Genomic DNA, 23739 nt, shown 5'->3' with positions numbered 1-23739 from the left:
TCGTGCTTCCTTCTTCAAAACAGCTTACTGATCCTGGATGATCCTGGACTACAAAGATAGCCACCTTTTGTTTTCTCCACAACCAGATGTCTCCTTAACCCATCCTTCCTATTTCCTTCTACCCTCTCTTCTAACCATGAGCAAAGAACTCATGATTTCTTCATCAGCAAGATTGAGACTATCTAATCAGCTGTCTCTACTTTTCCATTAGCCACAATCTACACAGCAGGAGGCAGTGGCATAGTGGTAATGTTACCAGACTAATAATCCAGAGATAAAAACAAAAAGCTAAAAGCTACTGCGGATGCTGGAAATCCAAAACAAAAACAGAATTACCTGGAAAAACTCAGCAGGTCTGGCAGCATCGGCGGAGAAGAAATCAGTTAACGTTTCGAGCCTTCATGGCCCTTCGGCAGAACTGAAGCATAGTTAGAAGAAGGGAGAAATATAAATTGGTTTAAGGTGGGTGGGGGGGGAGGAGAGACACATTGAGGGTGTGGTGATTGTGGAGATGAGCAGATAATCAAAAGATGTCACAGACAAAAGGGTCAAAGAGGTGTCGAAGGTGGTGAAATTTGTCTGAGAAAAGTGCTAATTAAGAATGCAAGACAGGATATTCAAAGTACAGCTCTAGTGGGGGTGGGGTGGAAAGACTAACAAGGTTTTAGTTTAGATTTAAAAATAATGGAAATAGGTGGGGAAAGAAGAATCTATATAAATTATTGAAAAAAAAGGGGGGGGTGGTTGGGGGGGGAAGAAACGGGGTGGGGATGGGGGGAGGGGGAGTTTAAGATCTAAAGTTGTTGAATTCAATATTCAGCCCAGAAGGCTGTAAAGTGCCTAGTCGGAAGATGAGGTGCTGTTCCTCCAGTTTGCGTTGGGCTTCACTGGAACAATGCAGCAAGCCAAGGACAGACATGTGGGCAAGAGAACAGGGTGGAGTGTTAAAATGGCAAGCGACAGGGAGGTTTGGGTCTTTCTTGCGGACAAACCACAGGTGTTCCGCAAAACGGTCGCCCAGTCTCCTCTACATTGGAGAGACCAAACGCAAACTGGGCGACCGTTTTGCTGGCCCCGGCAATTGGGAGGGGTGGGGGTGAAGTGCGCTGGCGGTCAGTTAGGCACAGGGGCAGCCATTGCCTTCAAGGCTCCTCTGTGAGCATTGGAGTGCCCATCAAGGGGAGCTCTCCCCCTGGAACCCTCTGGAAGGCCGTTAGGGTTTACTTGGCCGTTTCCCCACACAGTAGTGGGCCCTCCTGACATGGGCAAATTGCCAGTATTGGCAGGAAGTGGTCCTTAACTGGCCACTTAAGTGGTTCAATTGAGCACCGTGTGGGCAGTCGCACCAGAGATTCTCGCCGCTAGTAATATGCGAAGTCAGCGAGAAGATGTTGGGCTCCCTTCCCAATGCCTTCCCCTGCCATACTGCCAGCTTTCCCGCCACCCGCCCCGCCCGCAACCCTGCCACGCCACCATCCCCTCCCCCCACCCCAGTCCTTCTCCAATGGGCTGGTAAATTTCAGTCCAATCTGTTTATTCCCCTTAATTTTTATCTGGCTTCACTTATTCTCCAACCCTTTTAGCCCTGACAACTGCAAATAATGCAGTGAGATGCCTTCTGAACGTTTCCAAAGAATTTTGCTCCCTCCCATTTGATTGCCTCCTTAAAAACCTGAATCTGCTGAAGATACCCTCTCCAGTGTCAGTGGCATCAGTCAATCAGTGGATTGATTGTTGTGGGAAAATCAAAGCCAATAAGTCTCAAGCAAGCTATTTTAACATGTTATAGCTGTATGAGAGAATAAAGAATTGCATATATAGCTGTAACTTGGGACTAGCTGTAACGATATCGTCACCACCTCTCATAGAGGAGTTTTACATTAAAAGGTGTACCCAATGGCAGACACACAACTCTCCTCTATCACTGGCACGGGCAAAAATAAAGCTGGCAAACTCTGGCATTAGGAAGTAAAATGTCTGGGGTTTGCAAGCTGCTGTCAGATTCTGAATCATCTTTTAAAGGCAGTTTTTCACCTAAACTGTTGTCAACAAATACAATGAGTATGATGCATGGATCTCATGGCTTCTGTTTGAAAGCTATTCTTACAGGGCTGCATATTTAATATAAAATCACCTATAGGCATTGCTAGAATCTGCAATGATATTCTAATAATCTGAAGTGGTTCACAATCCCTCTTTTATTTTCTTATCCTCTTGTTCACCCCCTTTCTCAACAGAGGGCCCATAGGGAGGTGGCAGAGGTCTCAGCTGCCAGCTGGAGAGCCAGCAAGAGACCCACATTGCCTCCTTTGTGGAAGGCCCGCTGAATTATGAACCAATCAAGTGATAAACATGCTACCAGTGGGCTTTCCACAGGATCAAGACCCCGGGGGTGGGAAGTCCTGCCTGTTGAGAGCTGTCAGCCAATCGGGGGCTGGCAGCTCTTTTGCTCAGCAGTGCCACAGGGGAAATGCTGACTGCTGTGGAAAATACACCCCCTGGAGGCCCGAGATTGCAGAGAAACCCAGGCCAGCTGTAAGTGCTGGCAGGAGGGGTTTTGTGGGGTAAGGGTCACAGGGGATGTGGGAGCATGGGAGTTGACAGCAAGGGCAGATGCTGGCTCTCAACACCACCATTTTCTGATGCTGGGTCCCTCAATCAGGCACTGAGGGCCATTAAACGAGGGACCAACCCCCTCCCCCCCGCCGCCACTTAGGCAATTTTCAGCAAGAGAGGCCAAAAATAAGTATTAGTTAGGCCCCTCATTTACATATGTAAGGAATCTATCGCTTATTTTAGGCAGCCCCAAGCAATGCTTCAAAAATGGCATGACTCAATTTTAGGTCAGATGTTTTTTGGGTGTCCTTGACTGCAGGATGTTGGTCCTCAAATTTGCGCTTTTGGTTAGCTTGAAACAAGGTTCACTTTCTACTCCATGATTCCTTGGGAGACCACAAGCAACCTGCACGGATTTGCTTACCACGCTGCCTGCGTGGCAACAGACCCGCCTGCCACTGGTTGAATACCAACAAGGATGGGATGATGTCCTTAAGTGGACTTAATTGGGGTAGTGCCAGGAACTAGTGCCATCCCGCCTGATTAAATATCTTCCCCACCTCCAAATTTGCCACAGGGGAGAGCATAAATACCGCCCATAATGCCTGTGACAGTGTTAGGTTGTTAACTGGAGTTTTTGCTGCTCCAATCCCAAGTCTCTGCCCTTTCCCTAAATTCTTTTATTTTTTCTCTTCAAATGCTTATCCAATTCCGTTTTTAAGTATGTTACAATTTCTGTCTATATACTCATGAGTAGTGAAGGATTCCACAGTCTGGATTTTACAGAGCACCCTTGACCCCACCCCCTGCCCCCACCACTCTTAGCCCAGCAAAAATGTCTGTGGGGAGCTGCCCAGGGGAAGAATGGCTATCCTACTGCCATTTAACAGCCAACTGAGCCACCATCCAAAAAACCTGTGCAATGAAGGGGTGCACATATAGTTTCTCCTAACTGCCCCTTTCATTCTGGTAATAATCCTGAGTTTACGTGCTTTGTTACCGATTCATCAACCTGTAGAAACAACCAGAAAGATTTTTCTGGGCATATTGAATTTCCTGTGGATGAAAATTGCATGGGGTGGACAACAATAGAACCATCTCGATTTTTTCTATCGATTTAAATTAGCGGATGGGAAATGAGATAGGCTTTGTTACATGTGCATGATTCTTCCTGCCTGATTCTCCTCCACACGCACTACCTGGGGGATTCAGATATGCCCAGGGACCAGGGATAATAACAAGAAAGTCTGCCCCATCCTTTCAATGTTTACCTCCTCAAAATCTTTCATAATCTCTATTAGATTCCCCCTTAACTTTCCGTGTTCTGCTAATTTTTCAACCTTTTCATATTATAGCCTCTCATTCTTGATGTAACACTAATGAATTGTCACTGCACCACAGCCTTCATATTAGTATCATGTGTCCTTATTTTCCAACAAATCTCTTACATTGCATCTTACTAAAAGCTTCAAAAAATTCATAACATTAATCGCCATTGCATTTCCTTTATTTATACACCATTTGGTTTCCTTACAAAAGGTAATTCAATTAGTCAAACATGAACTGCATGTGAAGGAAAATTCCAATTTCCCTCTATTAGCTTAGATGAATAGGAAGTCATGCATTTCCAGGTGTGCACATTATACAGATTTTCCAATATTCACTATGTTTAGACAATCCTGTGGGCTTTGGCACAAACCCAGGAAGCTGTCCCGTACAAACTATTAACTTATTAATTACAGTTTAGAGCTGAATGATCCTATCAGATTATTGGCATGTTGGTTCATTTTCACGGATACTACAATGCAGATGATTCAAACAGCTTGCGAAATTTTATTTACCTTTTTATTTGGATGTGATGCTATTGTTCTGTACATACTCTGGACTACTAGACATCACAATGAAGGGGTGCACATATAGTAGTGCTTGCTAGCCTAAAGTCATTAAATTGGTGGAACTGCATATGGTATTAACAAAAGTGCTCTAAAGCTGATGTTCAAATAACCTGCACTCACTCACTCAAAGCATGCTTTGAAAATGATAAACATTTGATCATTATGTTTATTTTCAGGTATCACACTTGCTCAAACAATGGTATCGTAGCAGGAATACAAAGCCAGTACTTTGAGGCTGTTCTGGATCGAGAATGGCAGTTCTATTGCTGCAGCTACAGCAAAAGATGTCCATATGGATGCTGGTTAGTTGACAGTCTTTATTTTAAATAAAATTTCAAACTTATGCAAATGTGTTTATTTTAACACTCTGGTCTCTCTAACTATGTATTTGAAGCTATGCCTCTGTGTCCTTCAGAAGAGATGTTAATCGTGCTGTTATCATTACTGTGTTTAGATTGATGATAAAAATCCTGTGATGGCAGAGAATTCTCCTGATGTTCTAGCCAGCCCTTCTGTCTCAACAAACACAACCAAAAACAGATTAACTGGTCGTTAATCTGTTTGTTGTTTCAAAATATCAGTTACATTTTCCTGTATGATAAGTGATTGTACTTGAAACTAATTGATTGTGAAGTCCTCTTGAATATTCTAGGAAAATTTATAAGTTGCTACGTAAATGTAAGTAGTTAAAGACGGGGGGGACTGGGTGTGGGGGAGGCAGAGAGGGAGAACAGAATGGGGGCTGATGAGCGCCTGGAGCTGGGAAAAGGACTCCTGCTCCTTCTAGCTCCATAGCAATGTTTTAAAAAATGAATTTTTAAAAACCTCACTGGTTTGTTGGCAGATGCTACTCAGGCAATTTTCACCAAGAGAGCCAAAAATAAGTATTAGTTTAGACCCCTCATTTACATATGTAAGGGATTTGTTGCTTATTTTAGGCAGCCCCCAGCAATCCCTGAAAAATCCAATTTTAGGCTGGATGTTTTTTGGGTGCCCTTGGCTGCAGGATGTTGGTCCTCAAATTTGCGCTTTAGTTTAGCTTGAAACAAGATTCACTTTCTACTCCATGATTCTTTGGGATGATGGTGACATTCCTCCAAGTGACCAATCTTTATGTGTGAACCTGAAGGCTGGGTGTTGCACAGGAAAGGGTTAACTCTAATAATGGCTACTGAACATGTGCGTAAGGAGCTATGTATAGTGATGTCACTGAGAGAAGATGAGTGAGAAGTGAGATGAGAGATGAGAGCAGCAGTATCTATGTCATGATGTTCCATAACCTTGTAAATAGTGATGTAAATAAAGGCATTTTGAACGATAGATCATTACCTCCAGCAAGAACTCTTCTCGAGTAAGAAACCAAGCAATCCTGAGACAGGCTCACAATAACGGAAAATAAACAGAAAATGCCGGAAAAACCCAGCAGGTCTGGCAGCATCTGTGGAGAGAGAAGCAGAGTTAACGTTTCGAGTCCATATGACTCTTCCTCAGCTCTGAAGATGAGTCATACTCTGTTTTTCTCTCCACAAATGCTGCCAGACTGCTGAGCTTTTCCAGAATTCTCTGTTTTTATTTCAGATTTCCAGCATCCGCAGTATTTTGCTTGTATTACCACAATAACAAATGGTGGCAGCGTGGCTACACCCACAGGGTATCACAGAATCACAGAATCATACAGTGCAGAAGAGGCCCTTCGGCCCATCGAGTCTGCACCGACACGTGAGAAACACCTGACCTACCTACTAATCCTATTTACCAGCACTTGGCCCATTGCCTTGAATGTTATGACGTGCCAAGTGCTCATCCAAGTACTTTTTAAAGGATGTGAGGCAACCCGCCTCCATCACCATCCCAGGCAGTGCATTCCAGACCGTCACCACCCTCTGATTAAAAACATTTTTCCTCACATCCCCCCTAAACCTCCTGCCCCTCACCTTGAACATATGTCCCCTCGTGACTGACCCTTCAACTAAGGGGAACAGCTGCTCCTTATCCACCCTGTCCATGCCCCTCATAATCTTGTACACCTTGATCAGGTTGCCCCTCAGTTTTCTCTGCTCCAACGAAAACAACCCAAGTCTATTCAACCTCTCATCATAACTTAAATGTTTCATCCCAGGCAACGTCCTGGTGAATCTCCTCTGCACCCCCTCCAGTGCAATTACATCCTTCCTATAATGTGGAGACCAGAACTGCACACAGTACTCCAGCTGTGGCCTCACCAAGGTTCTATACAGCTCCAACATGACCTCCCTACTTTTGTAATCTTTGCCTCGATTGATAAAGGCAAGTGTCCCAAATGCCTTTTTCACCACCCCACTAACATGCCCCTCTGCCTTCAGAGATCGATGGACACACACGCCAAGGTCCTTTGTTCCTCAGAACTTCCTAGTGTCATGCCGTTCATTGAATACTTCCTTGTCAAATTACTCCTTCCAAAGTGTATCACCTCACACTTTTCGGGGTTAAATTCCATCTGCCACTTAACTGCCCATTTGACCATCCCGCCTATATCTTCCTGTAGCCCAAGACACTCAACCTCACTGTTAACCACCCGGCCAATCTTTGTGTCATCCGCAAATTTACTAGTCCTACCCCCCCACATAGTCATCTATGTCGTTTATATAAATGACAAATAATAGGGGACCCAGCACAGATCCCTGTGGACACTGGCTTCCAGTCACTAAAGCATCTTTCTGTTATCACCCTCTGTCTCCTACAACTAAGCCAATTTTGAATCCACCATATCAAATTACCCTGTATCCCATGTGCATTTGCCTTCTTTTATAAGTCTCCCAAGTGGGACCTTGTCAAAGGCTTTGCTGAAATCCATATAAACTACATCAACTGCACTACCCTCATCTACACACCTGGTCACCTCCTCAAAAAATTCAATCAAATTTATTAGGCATGACCTCCCTCTGACAAAGCCATGCTGACTATCCCTGATCAAACCTTGCCTCTCCAAGTGGAGATAGATTCTCTCTTTCAGAGTTTTCTCCAGGAGTTTCCCTACCACTGATGTGAGACTCACTGGTCTGTAGTTCCCTGGCTTATCTCTACAACCCTTCTTAAATAGCGGAACCACATTAGCTGTTCTCCAGTCCTCTGGCACTTCCCCCATGGCCAGAGAGGAATTAAAAATTCGGGTCAGAGCCCCTGCGATCTCCTCTCTTGCAGTCTGGGACACAAATCATCCGGACCTGGAGATCTGTCCACATTTAAGCCTGCCAACACCTCCAATACCTTGAAAAACTCAGCAGGTCTGACAGCCTCTGCGGAGAGGGATACAGTTGATATTTCGAGTCTGTGTGACCCTTCACCAGAACTAAGAAATATAGAAATGAGATGAAATATAAGCCGGTAGAGGGGGTGGGACAGGTAGAGCTCGATAGGTGGCCAGTGATAAGTGGAGGCCTAGAAGAGACTGCCAAAGATGTCATAGACAAAAGGACAAAGGGGTGTTGACGGTGGTGATATTATCTAAAGGATGTGCTAATGGGGACATTAAGGGTAGAAAGCAGGACAAGCTGTTGGCAGATGGCCCTAGTGGGGGTGGGGTGGGTGGAAAGGGATCGAAATGGGCTAAAAGGTGGAGATGAAACAATAGATCGAAATAAATTTTAAAATAGGTGGGAAAAGAAAAATATATTTGTAAAAAAAAATGATAAATTATTGGAGAAAGTGGGTGGGGATGGAGGAGAGAGTTCATGATCTGAAATTGTTGAACTCAAAATTAAGTCCAGAAGACTGTAAAGTGCCTAGTCGGAAGATGAGGTGCTGTTCCTCCAGTTTGCGTTGAGCTTCACTGGAACATTGCAGCAGGCGAAGGACGGATATGTGGTCATGAGAGCAGGGTGGAGTGTTGAAATGGCAAGCGACAGGGAGGTCTGGGTCATGCTTGCGGACAGACTGAAGGTGTTCCACAAAGCGGTCACCCAGTCTGCGTTTGGTGTCTCCAATGTAGAGGATACCGCCTTATTTTACTAAAATCTACTCTCCCCCAATCCAAAACATTTTTTTGCAACTTGCCTATTTCTTTGTCCGTAACAAGCTTAAATTGTACCATGTTGTGGTCGCTATCACTAAAATGCTTCCCCCACCACCACCTCAGCCACCTGTACGGCTTCATTCCACAGAATTAGGTCCAGCACTGCGTCATCCCTTGTTGGACCCTCTACATATTGACCTAAAATGTTCTCCTGTACACATTTCAAGAAATCCGCTCCATCTAAGCCCTTAACACTATATCTATCCCAATTAATGTTGGGAAAGTTGAAATCACCTAATATAATTACCCTATTGTTATTGTTTTTACACACCTCCGCAAATTGTCCACATATTTGCTTCTCAATTTCCCACTAACTATCTGGGGGTCTATAATAAACACCCAACAATGTGGCTGCCCCTTTTTATTCCTAAGCTCTACCCACAAAGCTTCATTCGATGCCCCTTCTAAGATATCATCTCTCCTTACTGCAGTAACTGACTCCTTAACTAATAATGCAATGCCTCCTCTTCTTTTACCCCCTCCCCTGTCTCGCCTGAAGATTCTATATCCCGAAATGTTGAGCTGCCAATCCTGCCCCTCCCTCAACAACCTCTCTATGATGGCTACTATATCACAATTCCACATGTCAATCCTCACCCTTAACTCATCCGTTTTACCTGTAATACTCCTGACATTAAAGTAGAGGCCATCCAGCCTTGCCTTACTCCCCTGAAACTTAATGCAGCTGTACTCCCTCTGACTTGATTGTTTTACTGTATGATGATGTGTCCCTATTCTGCTAACGTTCTGTGTCCCCTCCCCGTGCCGAATTAGTTTAAACTCCTCCCAACAGCACTAGCAAACCCGCTCGCAAGGATATTAGTCCCGCTCTGGTTCAGCTTGTACAGGTCCCACCTTTCCCAGAAACTGTCCCAGTGATCCAGGAATCTAAAACCCTCCCTCCTGCACCAACTCTTAAGCCACGTATTCATCTACACTATTCTCCTATTTCTGTGCTCGCTAGCATGTTGCATAGGGAGTAATCCAGAGATTACAACCCGAGAGGTCCTGCTTTTCAGTCTACTGCCTAACTCCCTGAATTCTTGATGCAAGACCTCATCCCTCATGAAACAGTAGAAAAAGGCGAGAGAAGTCTGAAGAGAAATCCAGCAATATAGAGCAACGGGCGAAGGACCTCAGAGCTAACTCAGCAACCACACAGGAGAGGAAAAACCTGAGGTCAGCCCAGCAACTAGCAAGACAAGCAACACGGGAAAAGGGAACCTCAACCCAGGATGAGAAATGGCTACTAGCTTAACCCTGCCAGAATTGTTCCAAAGCATAGATGGCCCCATACAGGCTGAGAAATGGCAAAATTGGAGAAGGTGTTTCACCTGGTACTGCAAAGCTTCAGGTCATGCAAGTAAATATAACAATGACCAAATTAGCACTTTGTTATATGATGTCGGGAGCATCGCGGATGGTGTGCTGGCCCACCAGGGGTGAACAAAGAAATAGCCTCCTACGAGGATGTCATCGGAGCCTTTGATTCATACCTCAGTCTCTTTAGAAATATTGTGACATAGAGGTCAAAATTTAATCAACACTGCCAAAAACAGGGTGAAGGAATTGACTCATTCATCATGAATTGCACTATCTAGCTGGCAATTATGAGTACAGAACATTAAAATACGATTTGATCAGCGATACAATAGTCGTAGGTGTTTTAGGTGAAAACCTCTCTGACAGTTTTACAATCTCGGGAAGATTTAACTTTAAGTGAAGCTGCATAACTGGCCAGACAGGTCAAGGAGAGCAGGCAGAATAGAGCCTTTGTGAGAGATGTGACAGAAATCCCACAGGAACAGCCTGATGAAGTTGTTTATTTTCTGGATTATAAAACTGAAAGTATAGAAAGGCAGCAACCATTGACATTCCCTGAGAAGGCGCCAAATGCCATTTTTCAATGTCCCCGCTTTGGCTGGAAGAAGGTCCACAGGTGCGAAGAATGACCTGCTTGAACTGTGCAGTATCATGGGTGTGGCAAGATAGGCCATTTTAAAGTGGCCTGCCGTTCCAGGAAATTTGTGTTTGCAAGACAGAAGGAGAAATCTGTTAAAGGATCATCCAGTCAAGACAATCGAGACCGTGACAACCAGGAAATCAACTTCCTAGGAGAAATAAAGGAAAATAAATGCCAATATTGGAGTGCTAACATTGAAGCCAATGGACACCCTACTGAATTTAAATTGGATACAGGAGCTGTAGTCTCAGTTTTATCTGACAGAGTTTCATGGCCGAACAAAATAACTGTCACCTTCCTCTATTCAACTCCAAGGTCCAGGGGGTATCAAGCTAAATGTTAAAGATCAACTTGATGCAACCAAAGTACAAAAGATAAGGAAATTTCTGAAACATTGTGTTACACAGAATTCAGAAACATTATATGTTATGCAGAAAAGTCCACATAACTCTGAAACTGCTCATTAAAGTTGATGAAGTCAATGAACAAATACAAAAGATAATTAATTTAGAAGGGAATTCCCCACTATCTTGAAAGGCTTGGGTAAATTGAAGACTGTACCACACCATGCTCAAGACAGATGCAAAACCCATTTATCTACGCCTAGGAAGGTCGCACACCCACTTCTAAAAAGAGTCAGGAGTGAGATAAAGGTGACCCTTCAATAAAGGGTCATTCACCAGTCACTAAACCAACCAGGTGGTGCTCTGGTATGGTACCAGTCCCAAAACCAAATGGCTCCATCTGAATCTGTGTTGTCTTGACACACCAGAAAAAGGTGTTGGAATAGGAAATACATCCTATGGCATCGGTAGATGAGAATTTGGCTAAGCTCATGAAAAGTACAATCTTCGCCAAACTCAACGCCAACAGTGGGTTCTGGCAGTTACTGTTGGACCAGGAGCCAAAACTCCTAGCCACTGTCATAATACCCTTTGGACAGTACTGTTACAACTGTCTGCTCTTTGGCACCATGTTTACCCCAGAAATTTTCCAAAGGACAATGTCCAACATGCAAGAGGGCATGGAAGGTATCATATGCCACATGGACTGATATTTTGATCCATGGTTTAATGAGGGAAGAACATGACAAACAGGTCCAAGAAGTCTTACCTACACTGCAAGATACTGATTTGACACTCAATGACAAATGTGAGTTTTCTAGGCTAATGATAACATTCCTGGGTTATATTATGCAGGCAACTGGAATCAGTGCAGACCCACAGAAGACAAAAGATACAAAGGAATTCCCAACTCCCAGGAATATTACTAAATTACAAAGGTTTATGGGTATGTTCAACCAACTAGGTAAATTCCTACCTCACTTAGCCCAGATAAATGAACTCCTCAGACAACTGTTGTAAAAAGACCTGGCGTGTTGCTGGACTGAGCATCAGCAACAATCATTTGAAGAAATCAAAACGATGTTAACATCCTCACAGGTCCTAGTCCTCTACGATCCTGAAAGTCCAATGATTGTAGCAGCGGATGCATCTGCAACAGGACTGGGAGCAGTGCTATTCCAGGTCCAGAGTGATGGAACAAGAAGACCTGTCCACTATGCATCCAGGTCCTTAACCAAGACTGAAAAGCTCTATGCTGTCATAGAAAAAGAAACCCTCGCAGCGACTTGGGCATGTGAGAAATACTCTAATTACATTTTGGGCATATAATTTCAGATTGAACCTTACCATAGCCTGCTAGTAACCTTGTTGAACACAAAAGAAATCATGAAGATGACACCCAGGAGTCAAAGATTCCGACTGAGGCTCATGCGTTATGACACTACTACAGAGTGTGTACAGGGTGAATACCAGACTATGGCTGGCACTCTTTCACAGATACCCACCAATTACCCAGGAGAAGAAGATAAAATCCTCATTGAGGAAGTTAAAGCCTTTCTGACCTTAACTACACAATTTTTGTCAGCAACGGAGCAGAAGTTTCAAGAATTTCATGGGGCTGAATAGCAGGATGAAGAGTGCATTCAGATTCTCACATACTGCCTGCATGAATGGCCACAGTATATTCCAAGCAACCCTGTCTTCAGGCAATACTTTGAACAACGCCACCACATTACCGTCATAGTACCTCTTGGTACACAATGAACGATTGATAGTACCACAAGATCTCCACCTGGAAATCCTCCAGAAGATTCACTGAGGACATCATTGTATTACCAAGCATTGAGTCAAGGCACAGCAGTCAGTAAGGTGGCCAGGTATTTCATGCTCTATTGAAGAGATGGTCTCCAACTGTGCTATTCATAGACAGGAGCAGAAAGAGCCACTTCGGCCCTCCTCCTTCCCATCCAGGCCTTGGAAACATCTTGGCATGGCCTTGTTTGAATTCAAAGGGAAAGTATTTCCCATAGTATTAGGCTATTATTCTCGTTGGATAGAGGTGCAATAGCTACATGGCCTCACCTCTGAGGCCATTATTACCTCCTTGAGGAGGATGTTTTCCACATGTGGCAATGGGCCACAATTTACCAATGAGTGTTTCCAATCCCTCGCAGCGCCATATAGATTTGTCCACGTCACGAGTTGGCTGAAGTACTCTCAGTCCAATGGAAAGGCTGAGAGAGGAGTACATACTATAAAAGATGTCCTAAGGAAGAATGACAACTTTGAACTTGTTCTGCTCAGTTTTTGCTCTACACCTTTACAGAATGGTTTCACCCCATGTGAGCTTCTGATGGGCCGCAGGCTAAGAACCCAATTTCCTTTCCTTCCCCACAAATTAATCCCAAATATCACAGTAGAAGACAATGGTTGGGCTAGAAATAGGGAAGAAATTTACAGAACAAGTCAAGCCCATACTTTTAACCAAAGATACAGAGCTCATGACTGTCCCACTCTCGAAAAGAGAAAGATGGTATGGATCAGAGACCAGCAGTGAGAAAGTACCTTAATAGATAAGCTACAGCAACTGAGATCATATCTGGTCTAGACACAGTCTGTATGGAGCAGGAACACCATAACTGAGCACAATGCTTTCCTCATGTTGTATCCATTCACTTCCTGTAAATATTGTTGGTTAGCAACCTGGAAAGTGACTGGTTGCCCCAATTCCCCTTGCTGATTGACTGAATTAGCTCCCCTGACTAGTGGGTAAATGCATAGTGTGAATGAAGCGTTCTGAAATGGCCCAGGCTTGATCCTCTCTTAGCTGGACCAGTGATTGAGCTGCCATAAGTAGTTTCAACACCTTTAGACGAGGCAGGGTAAAAATCAACCAGGGTTCCTGTTACTGGTGGCTATTGGGATGGAAGAGAGAACACAGCCCTGGCTAATATTCCTCATTTTAGCCCTAGGACACCAAGAGCGAGCATGCTGCCATCCCATGTTATAATGCCATCACTTGGAGTGATATTCCTCTTTAACAAGAAAAAAATCAAGCATGCTTGTTTTCTTCCTTCAATTAATAAGCACCAGCAAAGCTGTAATCTCATAGTTCAATGTTTTAGAGCATGTGTTTTCGTAATCTCATCAGCAGGTTGATGAAGTAAAAAAGCTCTCTCCTATTTTGTGATTTATAAAAAAGTGATTATTTTTGTTCCAGGAGCTTGTTTGAAAATGTGAATGCTGAGAAGCAAGATGGCTCTCTGGCACTGTGGCTTCATCCTCTGAGTGTGTCTAAACAACGCCATTTTACATGTGCTGGTCTCACTATTTATCCCAAACGATACAAGCTAGAAAATATTGTTACCATTAGAAAGGTTAAACTGAACAGAACAGTGAAGGTTTTCTGGTCTGTCTTTCAGTATCAGAAATCCGCACATTGGTGGCAATAAATAGTCTTTATCAGTTAGCTATACGGCCTGTGTTCTTGTTCACAAGGTCAGACAGACTGATCTTAGTTTTGAAAATGAGAATGCAAAACAGTCTTTTGGAGCAAAAAGTATCCTTCGATGGTTCAGTAAATACATTGGAGTCATTTCAGGGAAATTGTGAAAACAGGTGCTTGGTGGGTGCAGTACTGTTGAGACATTTCTGTTTAAAAAGTTGATTTTGGCTTGAAATTTTGGGTCTAATTGTTGATTACTATGATTTAATCCCTGGTATTAGGCTCCCCAGGGAAATCATAAACCAAAATAACCAAGTTTACTGAATGACCCCCAAATGAAGAAACTATCAACAAGATTCCACTTTTTGTAGGCTTTGCTTTAACATGAATCAGAGCCAATGCAAATTAAAAATGAATTAACAGGCAAATGATACTTCAAAAAGGTAAATTTCACTTTAAATAATTGATACAACAACCATGTGTATCACTCAACCACAAGCACCCACATCACTCGCCACACAAATGCGGCACTATGTAGCTGTACAGTTTCACAATATGCTGTTCTTAATTCACACAGGGTAGGCTACCAGAGTCCTAGGTGTCCGCTCCAAGTGTGCACTTAAAATCTGTCACCAAAATAACATCTTGTGTTAAACGTGGGATAACTTGCCAGTACAGCTCAAGATCCCACCATGGAGACTCTTTAGTGCCTAAAATATCTAAAGAAAATGCCCCTATTGTGTAGCAAGCCACACAAATTCCAGGTTCAATTCCTAGTCTGTGAAGACTGGATTGGACTTCTTGAAACAATTCACTCACTTTTGATGCCTTAACATGTATCTGAAGAATGAAATAATCACTTATTTGGATGAATACTGATCAGTTGTCATGCCATATTCCAAGACAAGTTGTTGCCTTTGGGCCGTGATAATTCTTAAGAGCAAACCTATTTAAGCAGTCTGCCATGCAGGATTTTTCAGAGTCAGTGGGAGGGCACTTCATTTACATGACGCTGGCAGACACCCATGCCTTGAATGGCACATCTCTGCCACCTGTTTGCCGCATGCACCTGGAAAATTCAGACCCTAGCTGTCTTTGGGAGGGGATTGTTACTCAATCCACCACTCAACCATATGCAATGTTACTTCAGTTCTCTGCGTAAGATGCAGGGATCTATTCCTTTTCAATCACTAGAGTTTACAGGAATCCATGCCACTTCTCCAACCTGAATTGCCCCCTCATGGAGCTCACTTCATCTCAGTAAGCGTACTAGCCTCCACTTGAATGACACATCCCCACTGATGTATGGATGCCCTTATATGTGCACTGGTTGTCAACATCTGCACTGGAAGCTGTTGCAGCACAAAATAGAACAAAAGAAATGAAAAAAATAATCAAAATTTCAGACTGTGCATACATATTGTAAAAAACAAAAACTTCATAGAGTGATTTTATGGTAGTAATGTTTATAAATCAGTTTTGTTTTATTCTCAAATTGTAATAGCTGAATAATCAATTAGATTATTGCCTTCTAATCATTCCAATGTAATCATTATTCTCCATATAGTGAGACTAAATAGCTATTTTTAAAATAAAATATTCAAATAGGAAAAACTGATTATAGTTGTGTAGAATTTCCGCACACTGAAATTACAAAGATCTTTTCAGTATCAAAAGTTAGCAAATGCCTTCAGAAGTAACGAACAGACTAAAGATAATCATATTCATATACATATCGTCTCAAGAAAACTGAGGGCTGAATAAAATGACATATCTGTACCTATCTGAAATTGTCCCCTTTTGATCGGTACCACACTGACCAGATGTTTTTTTTTTATTCCCTAGTGGTGAGGTGAAACTAGGAACTGAGCTAAAACTTCACTTTGCGGTTAAGATACAGGAAAGTGCCAACTTCTTCAAGTTTGCATTTTATGATCTTGACAGTTTGGATCAGATGTTTCACTAATCTGAGGCTTTTCTTTCGCTTTGTTTGGTTCTCCATGACAGCATCCACTTGCCTGTATTTTTTTCTACATTGGACTATCCCTATCTCTGTAATCTCCTCTAGCCCCACAAACCTCCAAAAGACCTGTGCTCCTCTAATTCTGGCCTCTTGTGCATTCCTGAACATTATTTCTCCACCCTTGATGGCTGTGCCTAGGTCCCAAGCTCTGGAATTTCCTCCCTCCACCTCTCTGCTTCACTACCTTGCTTGCCTCTTTTAAGAAACTTCTTAAAATCTACTCTTTGACCAAACTTTTGGTCATCAGACCTAAAATCTCCTAATGTGGCTCAGTGTCATATCTTGTTTTATAATGCTCCAGTGGAGTGCCTTAGAATGTTTCATTATGTTAAAGGCTTTATATAAATATTAGCTGTTGTTGGACTAACCTATTTCTTTGTGTGCTTTGAAGGTTGACAACTGATGTTCCTGAGCAATATCAAGAGGAGGGACATTTAGTGCTTCAGTATTATGGCTACTTCATCAGAGGCGCTTCTACCACCTTTAGTGGTGTCCATAGGTTGGTATTATTAGATATTTCTGAAAATGTTCTCCTGATCTCCTGCTGTAACTTTGACAGAAACCCTGGAGGAACAATGTCAGTTGCCTTGTTTCCTACCGATCTTCTGCCAAAGTTATGGCGGCAAATAGGAAAACTCTGCAGAAATTCTACCATCCCATGTTCCTTTTCTCATCAATGCTGAATCAGCTGATTTCATTTGGGGTACCAGGGATGCTACAAACGGTCAGTATTTTGTAAACTAATAAAGGAGGAAATTAGTCGAAATCCATAATCCTGGTCACTATATAGGATTCAGAAAATAAACATGATTGAAGGTCAGGAGAAGTAAGGATTAGACTCCCCAAGATAAGATAGGCAACTGACATTCATGGTCTGGGTTCATACATGATAAAAAATTTATCACTTCGACAAGGTTGCTGCATGGTGCTATATGCTGTGGAACCATGCCCCAGCTCATTGCCCTTGGGGTAGAAATATGTTTCAGGTGATGGTGCAAAACAAACAGTGTCAGATCGGCTGCCTGTTATACACAGCGCCTGATATTTAATCCCATTGGCTGCAATGGAACTGAATATCCAGCACTGTGTATAACAGCATCCAATCAAATAACAGCCATTCTGTGTCATCGACCAAGGCGAGTTTCTACCCCCTTACCTTCTGAAGAGGAAGGGCGAAAAACTATCCAACTGCAAAATTAGGCTCTGTAATGCCACTGGTGCTGTTGCTATGGAAGCTCTGATGTCAGAAAATGGTCGCAATGTGCTTCTGGCTACTTCCAGTATGGACCCCATGCAGAGAAAGGTGCTGTGCACTGGAAGGTTTCGATGTGGGACAGTCATTCCACCTGATTTGTCGCACATTTTTGAAACGTGAACCACGCAGGTGCAGTGAATGCCTGTGCTAATCACTTACAACTCAACATTGTGCTCATCTGTGCAAGGGACACCCCCCCTCTCCCTCTAGCAGTATGTAAAGGGCCAGTCACCAAAGTTTGTGAAAGCACTGTGGAGTGTTTTGGAAGTGTTGTGGTGAATTACTGGATTTGGCACTGGATTTGGCAGGGTTTGTTGCTGCATCCATAGAGGGAGGGCAATGGAGGATTTGGTGTCTTGTTCACACAAAAGATGCAAAAAGTATGGGGGCTGTAGTTGCAGTGTCTCTAGGTCCGTAACACTGATGGGCAAATAGAGCAGAGGCTGCAGAAATGGGACGCTCTGCAGCAAGGGAGAAGGAGGAAGGCCCTCCACAAAAGGCCCTACCCAACGAGTATTTTCCTGGAGCATTTCTCCCACCTTCACCTCAGCCAGGAACTATGCCTGAAGCACCTGAGATCCATCCAAGGAGGTGGTCACAGGACTGTGGCACCTGCTTCAGCTTCACACCAGGGTAAGGGCCGCACTGCCAGTGGCCATCAAGGTTACCGTCACTCTAAACCTACGACCAGACATGAGCAGGTGACATTGTGAACATATCCCAGTACAACATCCATTGCTGCATCCAAGGGATGGTGGAAGCCCTATATGTGAGGAGAGGTGAGTTCATCATTTTCTTTCTCACCAAGCAGCATGGGCGGGTGCATGGCTTTTCCAGGCTAGTGGTATTCCAATTGTACAGGGAACCATCAACCACACACATGTGACTCTGCAGGCTCCTCAATCAGGAGAGGTACAGGAACTGCAAGGGATGCCACTCCATTAATGTCTTGTGGGTATGTGATCGAAAGAAAGTGACTATCAGATGCTTGGCTGGGACACATTTTTTCATGGGATGTGGGTATCGTGGCGAGGCCAGCATTTGTTGCCCATCCCTAATTGCCCTTGAACTGACCTTGCTAGGTCATTCAAAGGGAAGTTAAGAGTCAACCATATTGGTGTGGGTCTGGAGTCACATATAGGCCAGACCAGGTAAGGCCAGTAGATTTCCTTCCCTAAAGGACCAGATGGGTTTTTATGACAATCGTAATGGTCATCATTCCTGAGGCTAACTTTATATTCCAGATTTATTAACTGAATTCAAATGTCACCAGCTGCCATGGTGGGATTTGAACCCACGTCCCCACAACATTAGCCTGGGCCTCTGGATTACTAGTCCAGCAACATTACCACTGCGCCACTATCTTCAAGTGCTAGCATGGAGACCATTCTATGTTGGAAAGATGGATTCCAAGCCCTACTCCATGTTGTAGCTGGACTCTTGCATAACCCTTGACATTGTCAAGAGGCTATCTGACAGACCTGCCAATGAACCAAGTAATCAACGTGCATGTTCATCAGAATTCTCCTGTGTGCTGCTTCATTGAGGTCCTCATCTGAATCCGCTGTAACAGAACTCATTTGCATCTCGACGTCCGGTGAACTGGCACACAAACTCTCCTTTCCCCTTGGTCTGGCTGCAGCCCACTCATGTTTGGTGGCTCATCCTGACACTACACTACCCGCTAAACTTCGCTCAGTGGCTGCACTTGTGCTCCAAGTGTCAGACCAAGTGCCAGTGCTTCTCCGTCAGACATCTGTTGTTGCCTGTGCCCTTCTTTTTGAGGCTGCAGTGGTTGAAAGCAGAAAATCAGAAGTGGGGGAAGGTTGGCATGAGGGAAGTTGGGTTGGGATGGAAAGCAAGAGGTCCACGGTCACACTATCTGCAGCTTGCTCATGCCGAATCACAGGATCAGGGTGAAGTGGGAGTTTAGAAGGGACATAAAGCAGGAACATGTCATCATGCTTAATGATCTCGGCAACAATAACAGATGCAACGGGCTCTGCTGCAGCCAGCTCCAAGATGCGGAGCACCACCTCCTCCATCAGCCTCAGGGGATGTAGGAGTGCCTGTCAGTTCTGCTCTTCTCTCAGTGATTGTGAGTGACTTTCTGTGCAAGCGAGAGGGCAGAATGTCAGTGATTGTGTTACAGTGTGTTTGAATAATGTACCTGCTGTAGCTGATTAACTGGAGGTGTATAGAGATTGTGAGAGGTGGCTGTGAAGCTGGCTACATTGATAGGTGAGTGAAGATGAGGTTCAGTACCTGAATGTTAGGCTTGAGTTCTGACTGCTCGGGACTGCTGGTGGCTGGTGGTGAGGTGGGTATGCAATGTCATTTGAAGGTGTATTCACTGACCATGACAGACATGAGGTCATTGAACATTTTGCGGCATTGCTGCTGGGTCCTCGGGCCACCAATACTCCCTTTGGAGGGTGCTCCTAGAAGGCCTTCTGGCCCCACCAAGGAAACACGGCCTCACTCCCCCTCTTGGCCTCTATGCCCAAAGCCTCCAGCACCACGTCATGAGCCCTCTCTCTTCCCTGGTGCTCCATTTATTCAGCTTCTACCTGCAGCCATTACAGACATTAAGCAGCAGCTTTCTTCTATGGGTGCAGCTCCCCTTTAAGAAGGGCAGGCTGCCTTACAGAGAAGCAGGTTATCTGGAATATAAGTAGTCATGCATGCTGCTAGACCCCCTGTGGAAGGGACAGCCAACCAGCAGTGCAAGTTGTGTTTGGCTGAATACTACAATCATGAAAATGAAAAGGCAGCAAGAAGTTTGGGCGCTGCAAGTCTCAACGGGACCAGGAGTGGGCCAATTGCAAATTGCAACCATGCGCCCGAAAATGGGGAGGTTGGTGGTGGTGTGGGGGGTGGAGGAAGGTCGAAGGAAACAAATACTTAACTCTTAGCCTGTTCAAATCTGATATCCTTTTTTGGGCCCAGTGTATCTGCCCTATTCTGAATGCATTGACTTGTGGCGAAATGGGTCCACAGACCCATTTGCCAAACTGAACATTCTGCAGGAAAGATTCTAAGCAGAGGCTGCTGGCAGGTTATTTAACCCAGGAGGGCACTAAAGTTGTGCTCAATTCCACTCTCACCTGACCTTCATACACTGAATATGAATTAGGAACAAGAACTCTGACTCACTTGCTCCTCTTTAATCAAGGGGTATATGGGATAACTATAGCACCTCACCTTCTTCTCCAGTTAACCCAGCATAGACCAAGAATTGAACCTGAGACTTTATAGTCTGAATACACCTATACAGCACTGGTGTTTACCCTCTAGACCATTGGGGAGCTCAACACCATTCAATTAGGCTACTGGACCCATTGCAGCCTGTTGAACAACTTAAGGGCTGAAGTTAGAACTTAGGGGCTAGGACTGCAACAGTCTTGCAGTTGCTTATATGTGATTTCTCTGTACAGTACTACAGTAGGTGATAGACTTGATACTAGTATGTGCAGCACCAGCACTGGTTCATGTCAGTTTTCGTTTTATACCTGTTTAGCACCATTCCACACATTGTTGAGACTTCAGCAGTTTTCAGTTCTGCACTGAACAGGCTTCTTTTTCGGTTAAGTCTGTCCTATTTGGGAAAGGTAAACTTAAGATAAATCTGGCACTTCACTGTGTTGGGAGAGCAAACTAAATTGATTGATCCTAAACTATTAATGGCCGACATACTGATGTTTAGCCAGTATTTTGTGCACTTATTTTCTTTTCTGTTATACATAAATGTTCTTTTCCTTTAATAAAGCAGCATCATCTGCTTACTATTTACTTATCATTTTCAGGGACCGTCAGTGGAAATATGTAATCTGCAGGATGACAGATTATGACTGTGATTATGACAACCTGTAGGAGTCACGAGTTGAACCTTGAAACCGACACTAGAACAAAGATATGTTTAGCTGAGATGTCTCCTGTTAAAAATAATCTTTTCTGCTCTGTAAACTATACATAGTTTTTTTAAAATACAAAGTGCAGAATGTATGAGAAGTACCATGATAAAATAAAGTAATTTCTGGTATGAAAATAGTTGGCATGTGATGATTGTTGTTCAAACATGATCATCCTTTAACTAGAAAACACAGGGGAGGTTTTCCTGGCACACTGGATTGATGGGCACAATGAATATTTCAGAATCAGGCAGTATACATCTGTAAAGGAATCCACCCAATTCTCTGTTAACTTAAATGAAAAAAATGGGCCAGGTTGATTTACAAACGTGCATTCCAAGCCACCCAATTTTCTGACATTCATTATGCCCAGACAGTGTATCTCTCCTCATATATAGATATCTACCATTTTACTGATTTGAAGGGTCAAAGTTTGTTTTCTTTAATAAGTCATTGTGGTTATTAGTTTCTTGCTGAAACCAGAAATTTATTATGAAATAAACTGCCTGCATGAAACCATTCAATTAATGGTCTTGAACTGCAAACCCAGTGTAATCTGTTCAATAATGTTATCTTTCTAGATTTTAAACAATGTTATGTGCATTTCAAAGTTTTGATATCTCCTGAGGAAAGGATATGGAAACATTATCATCCCCCCTCACTGCCCCAAAGATACATCAAAGCATACTCAAATACACATATACAATACTCAGCCTTGACCTTGAATACTCAGCTTTGCTAAGGATGCATGAAGACTGCATATCTTACATTGTATAAGAATAACCTCACTGAAAACTGTTGTTGCTTTAAACTGCAGTTTAGAGTAGACTAGGACTGCTTACCTCCTCAGTGAAACAATAATCTTCCCATTAAATCGGACTGTCCAAACATTCGGAACTGGGCAGGTCCACATGCCATAAGTAGGCTGCATATGATGGCACAAAAACTGTGATCAGTGATGAACCCATAACCACAGTTGTATGGAATTTCTCTCCAGTGATTTTAAAGACAGTTAACCTAAAAACTTGAATTAAAATCTATTGTAATATAATGGGCAAAGAAATTTCTACAAACTTCTTGTACTAATGTCATGCTGCACAATATCATCCAAAATTATAGGAATAAGAAAAAATCTAGTTTTTAATGTGGGAAGAATTATATCATCATTGGCAAAGCCTATAGTTTGTTGGATACTTTATTTAGTATCTTTTTTTTTAACACAAATGCATTTTTAATCAAAGGATTTGCATAGTTGGCTCAAGCCTTGCTCAATAAACTCAGTGGCCTTAAATTACAATTGGGGTCAAGACAGAACCTCAATGGAACTACAGAGCAGGGACAGAAAATGGGGCGGAACCTGGTTTGCCGGGTTTTCACATCCTAGATTTCTGATGGAGGGGGCTGTGAATGGTGCTTACCCCCTTTAAGTCAAGGGAAAGCTTCTGTAAGGATTCTGTCCAGTCTGTCCTTAGAACTGGCATTCTGGAATGGAATCCAGGGCTTTGGGTATGGGTGCACTTCTAGAGGGATCATGCTGCACATCAGCCTGTGGAGGTTAATGGGAAATTAGAAACCCAATAGATTTCTAATTCTGATCTTCTAGAATTCACAGCTTGATGTTAACAGCTAATTCCACATGCATTCCTTGAATTATTTGCACCCGCCAGCATGTATATTTATATATAATAGTTACTCATGCAGTATTCTCATTTAAGTGAATGTTTAAGTGAAGAAGAAGATTACAATTTTGTTAAACCTATTCTTGGCTGTAGTTCACATGTACCCTATAGTTCTCTGAAGTTTGCTTTATTCTGCTTAATTAAATAAAATTAAAGGTATTTGTTTCTCAGTGTACATTTATTCTTTTCTCAGAAAGGGAACATTAATTATGATAGGTTATGTGAGGTCTCATCCCAATGACCCATTCATTATTACAATAATCTTCCCTCTATGCTTTCATTACTGGGGCGGGTTCTGAATTAAAATTTTTCCTAAGTAATTACATCCATCTGCTTGAATAGACAACCAGTCGCCAACCATTTATGAAAGAGTTAGTTGTTCAACTTGCAAATTAAATATTTTGTTGCTTTTTGTTAATATGATGAGCAATGGAATTACACAGTGTTACCACCAAATGATACCACATTCATTTCAGCTTAAGTCTGAAGTCATTAAGTAATGTTCCAAAATCACTGTGTTCCTGAACCACAATAACAGCATGCATTCAACATGATCTATAGGACATGACAACAGAAAACAACACAAAAACAACAGCAGCCAAAATTATTTAACTGCC

The 23739-nt window shown here is 43.1% G+C and overlaps 1 protein-coding gene across 1 annotated transcript in view; it reads left to right on the top strand.

The window, feature by feature from the left end:
• Positions 1 to 23287, top strand: part of dpt (dermatopontin) — a 34640-nt gene extending 11353 nt beyond the window's left edge. The window contains exons 2-5 of the mRNA XM_078559680.1: positions 4628 to 4753; positions 16669 to 16776; positions 21339 to 22398; positions 22872 to 23287. Coding sequence (XP_078415806.1) covers positions 4628 to 4753; positions 16669 to 16776; positions 21339 to 21405 — 301 coding nt within the window. The 3' untranslated portion in view covers positions 21406 to 22398; positions 22872 to 23287. The remainder of the gene's footprint in view (positions 1 to 4627; positions 4754 to 16668; positions 16777 to 21338; positions 22399 to 22871) is intronic.
• Positions 23288 to 23739: the final 452 nt, after the last annotated feature.

This window comes from Cetorhinus maximus, chromosome 16 (assembly GCF_964194155.1).
Source record: "Cetorhinus maximus chromosome 16, sCetMax3.hap1.1, whole genome shotgun sequence".
Classification (NCBI taxonomy): Eukaryota; Metazoa; Chordata; class Chondrichthyes; order Lamniformes; family Cetorhinidae; genus Cetorhinus; species Cetorhinus maximus.
Note: the sequence above shows the minus strand (reverse complement) of the source record. Positions and strands in the feature narration are given on the sequence as shown.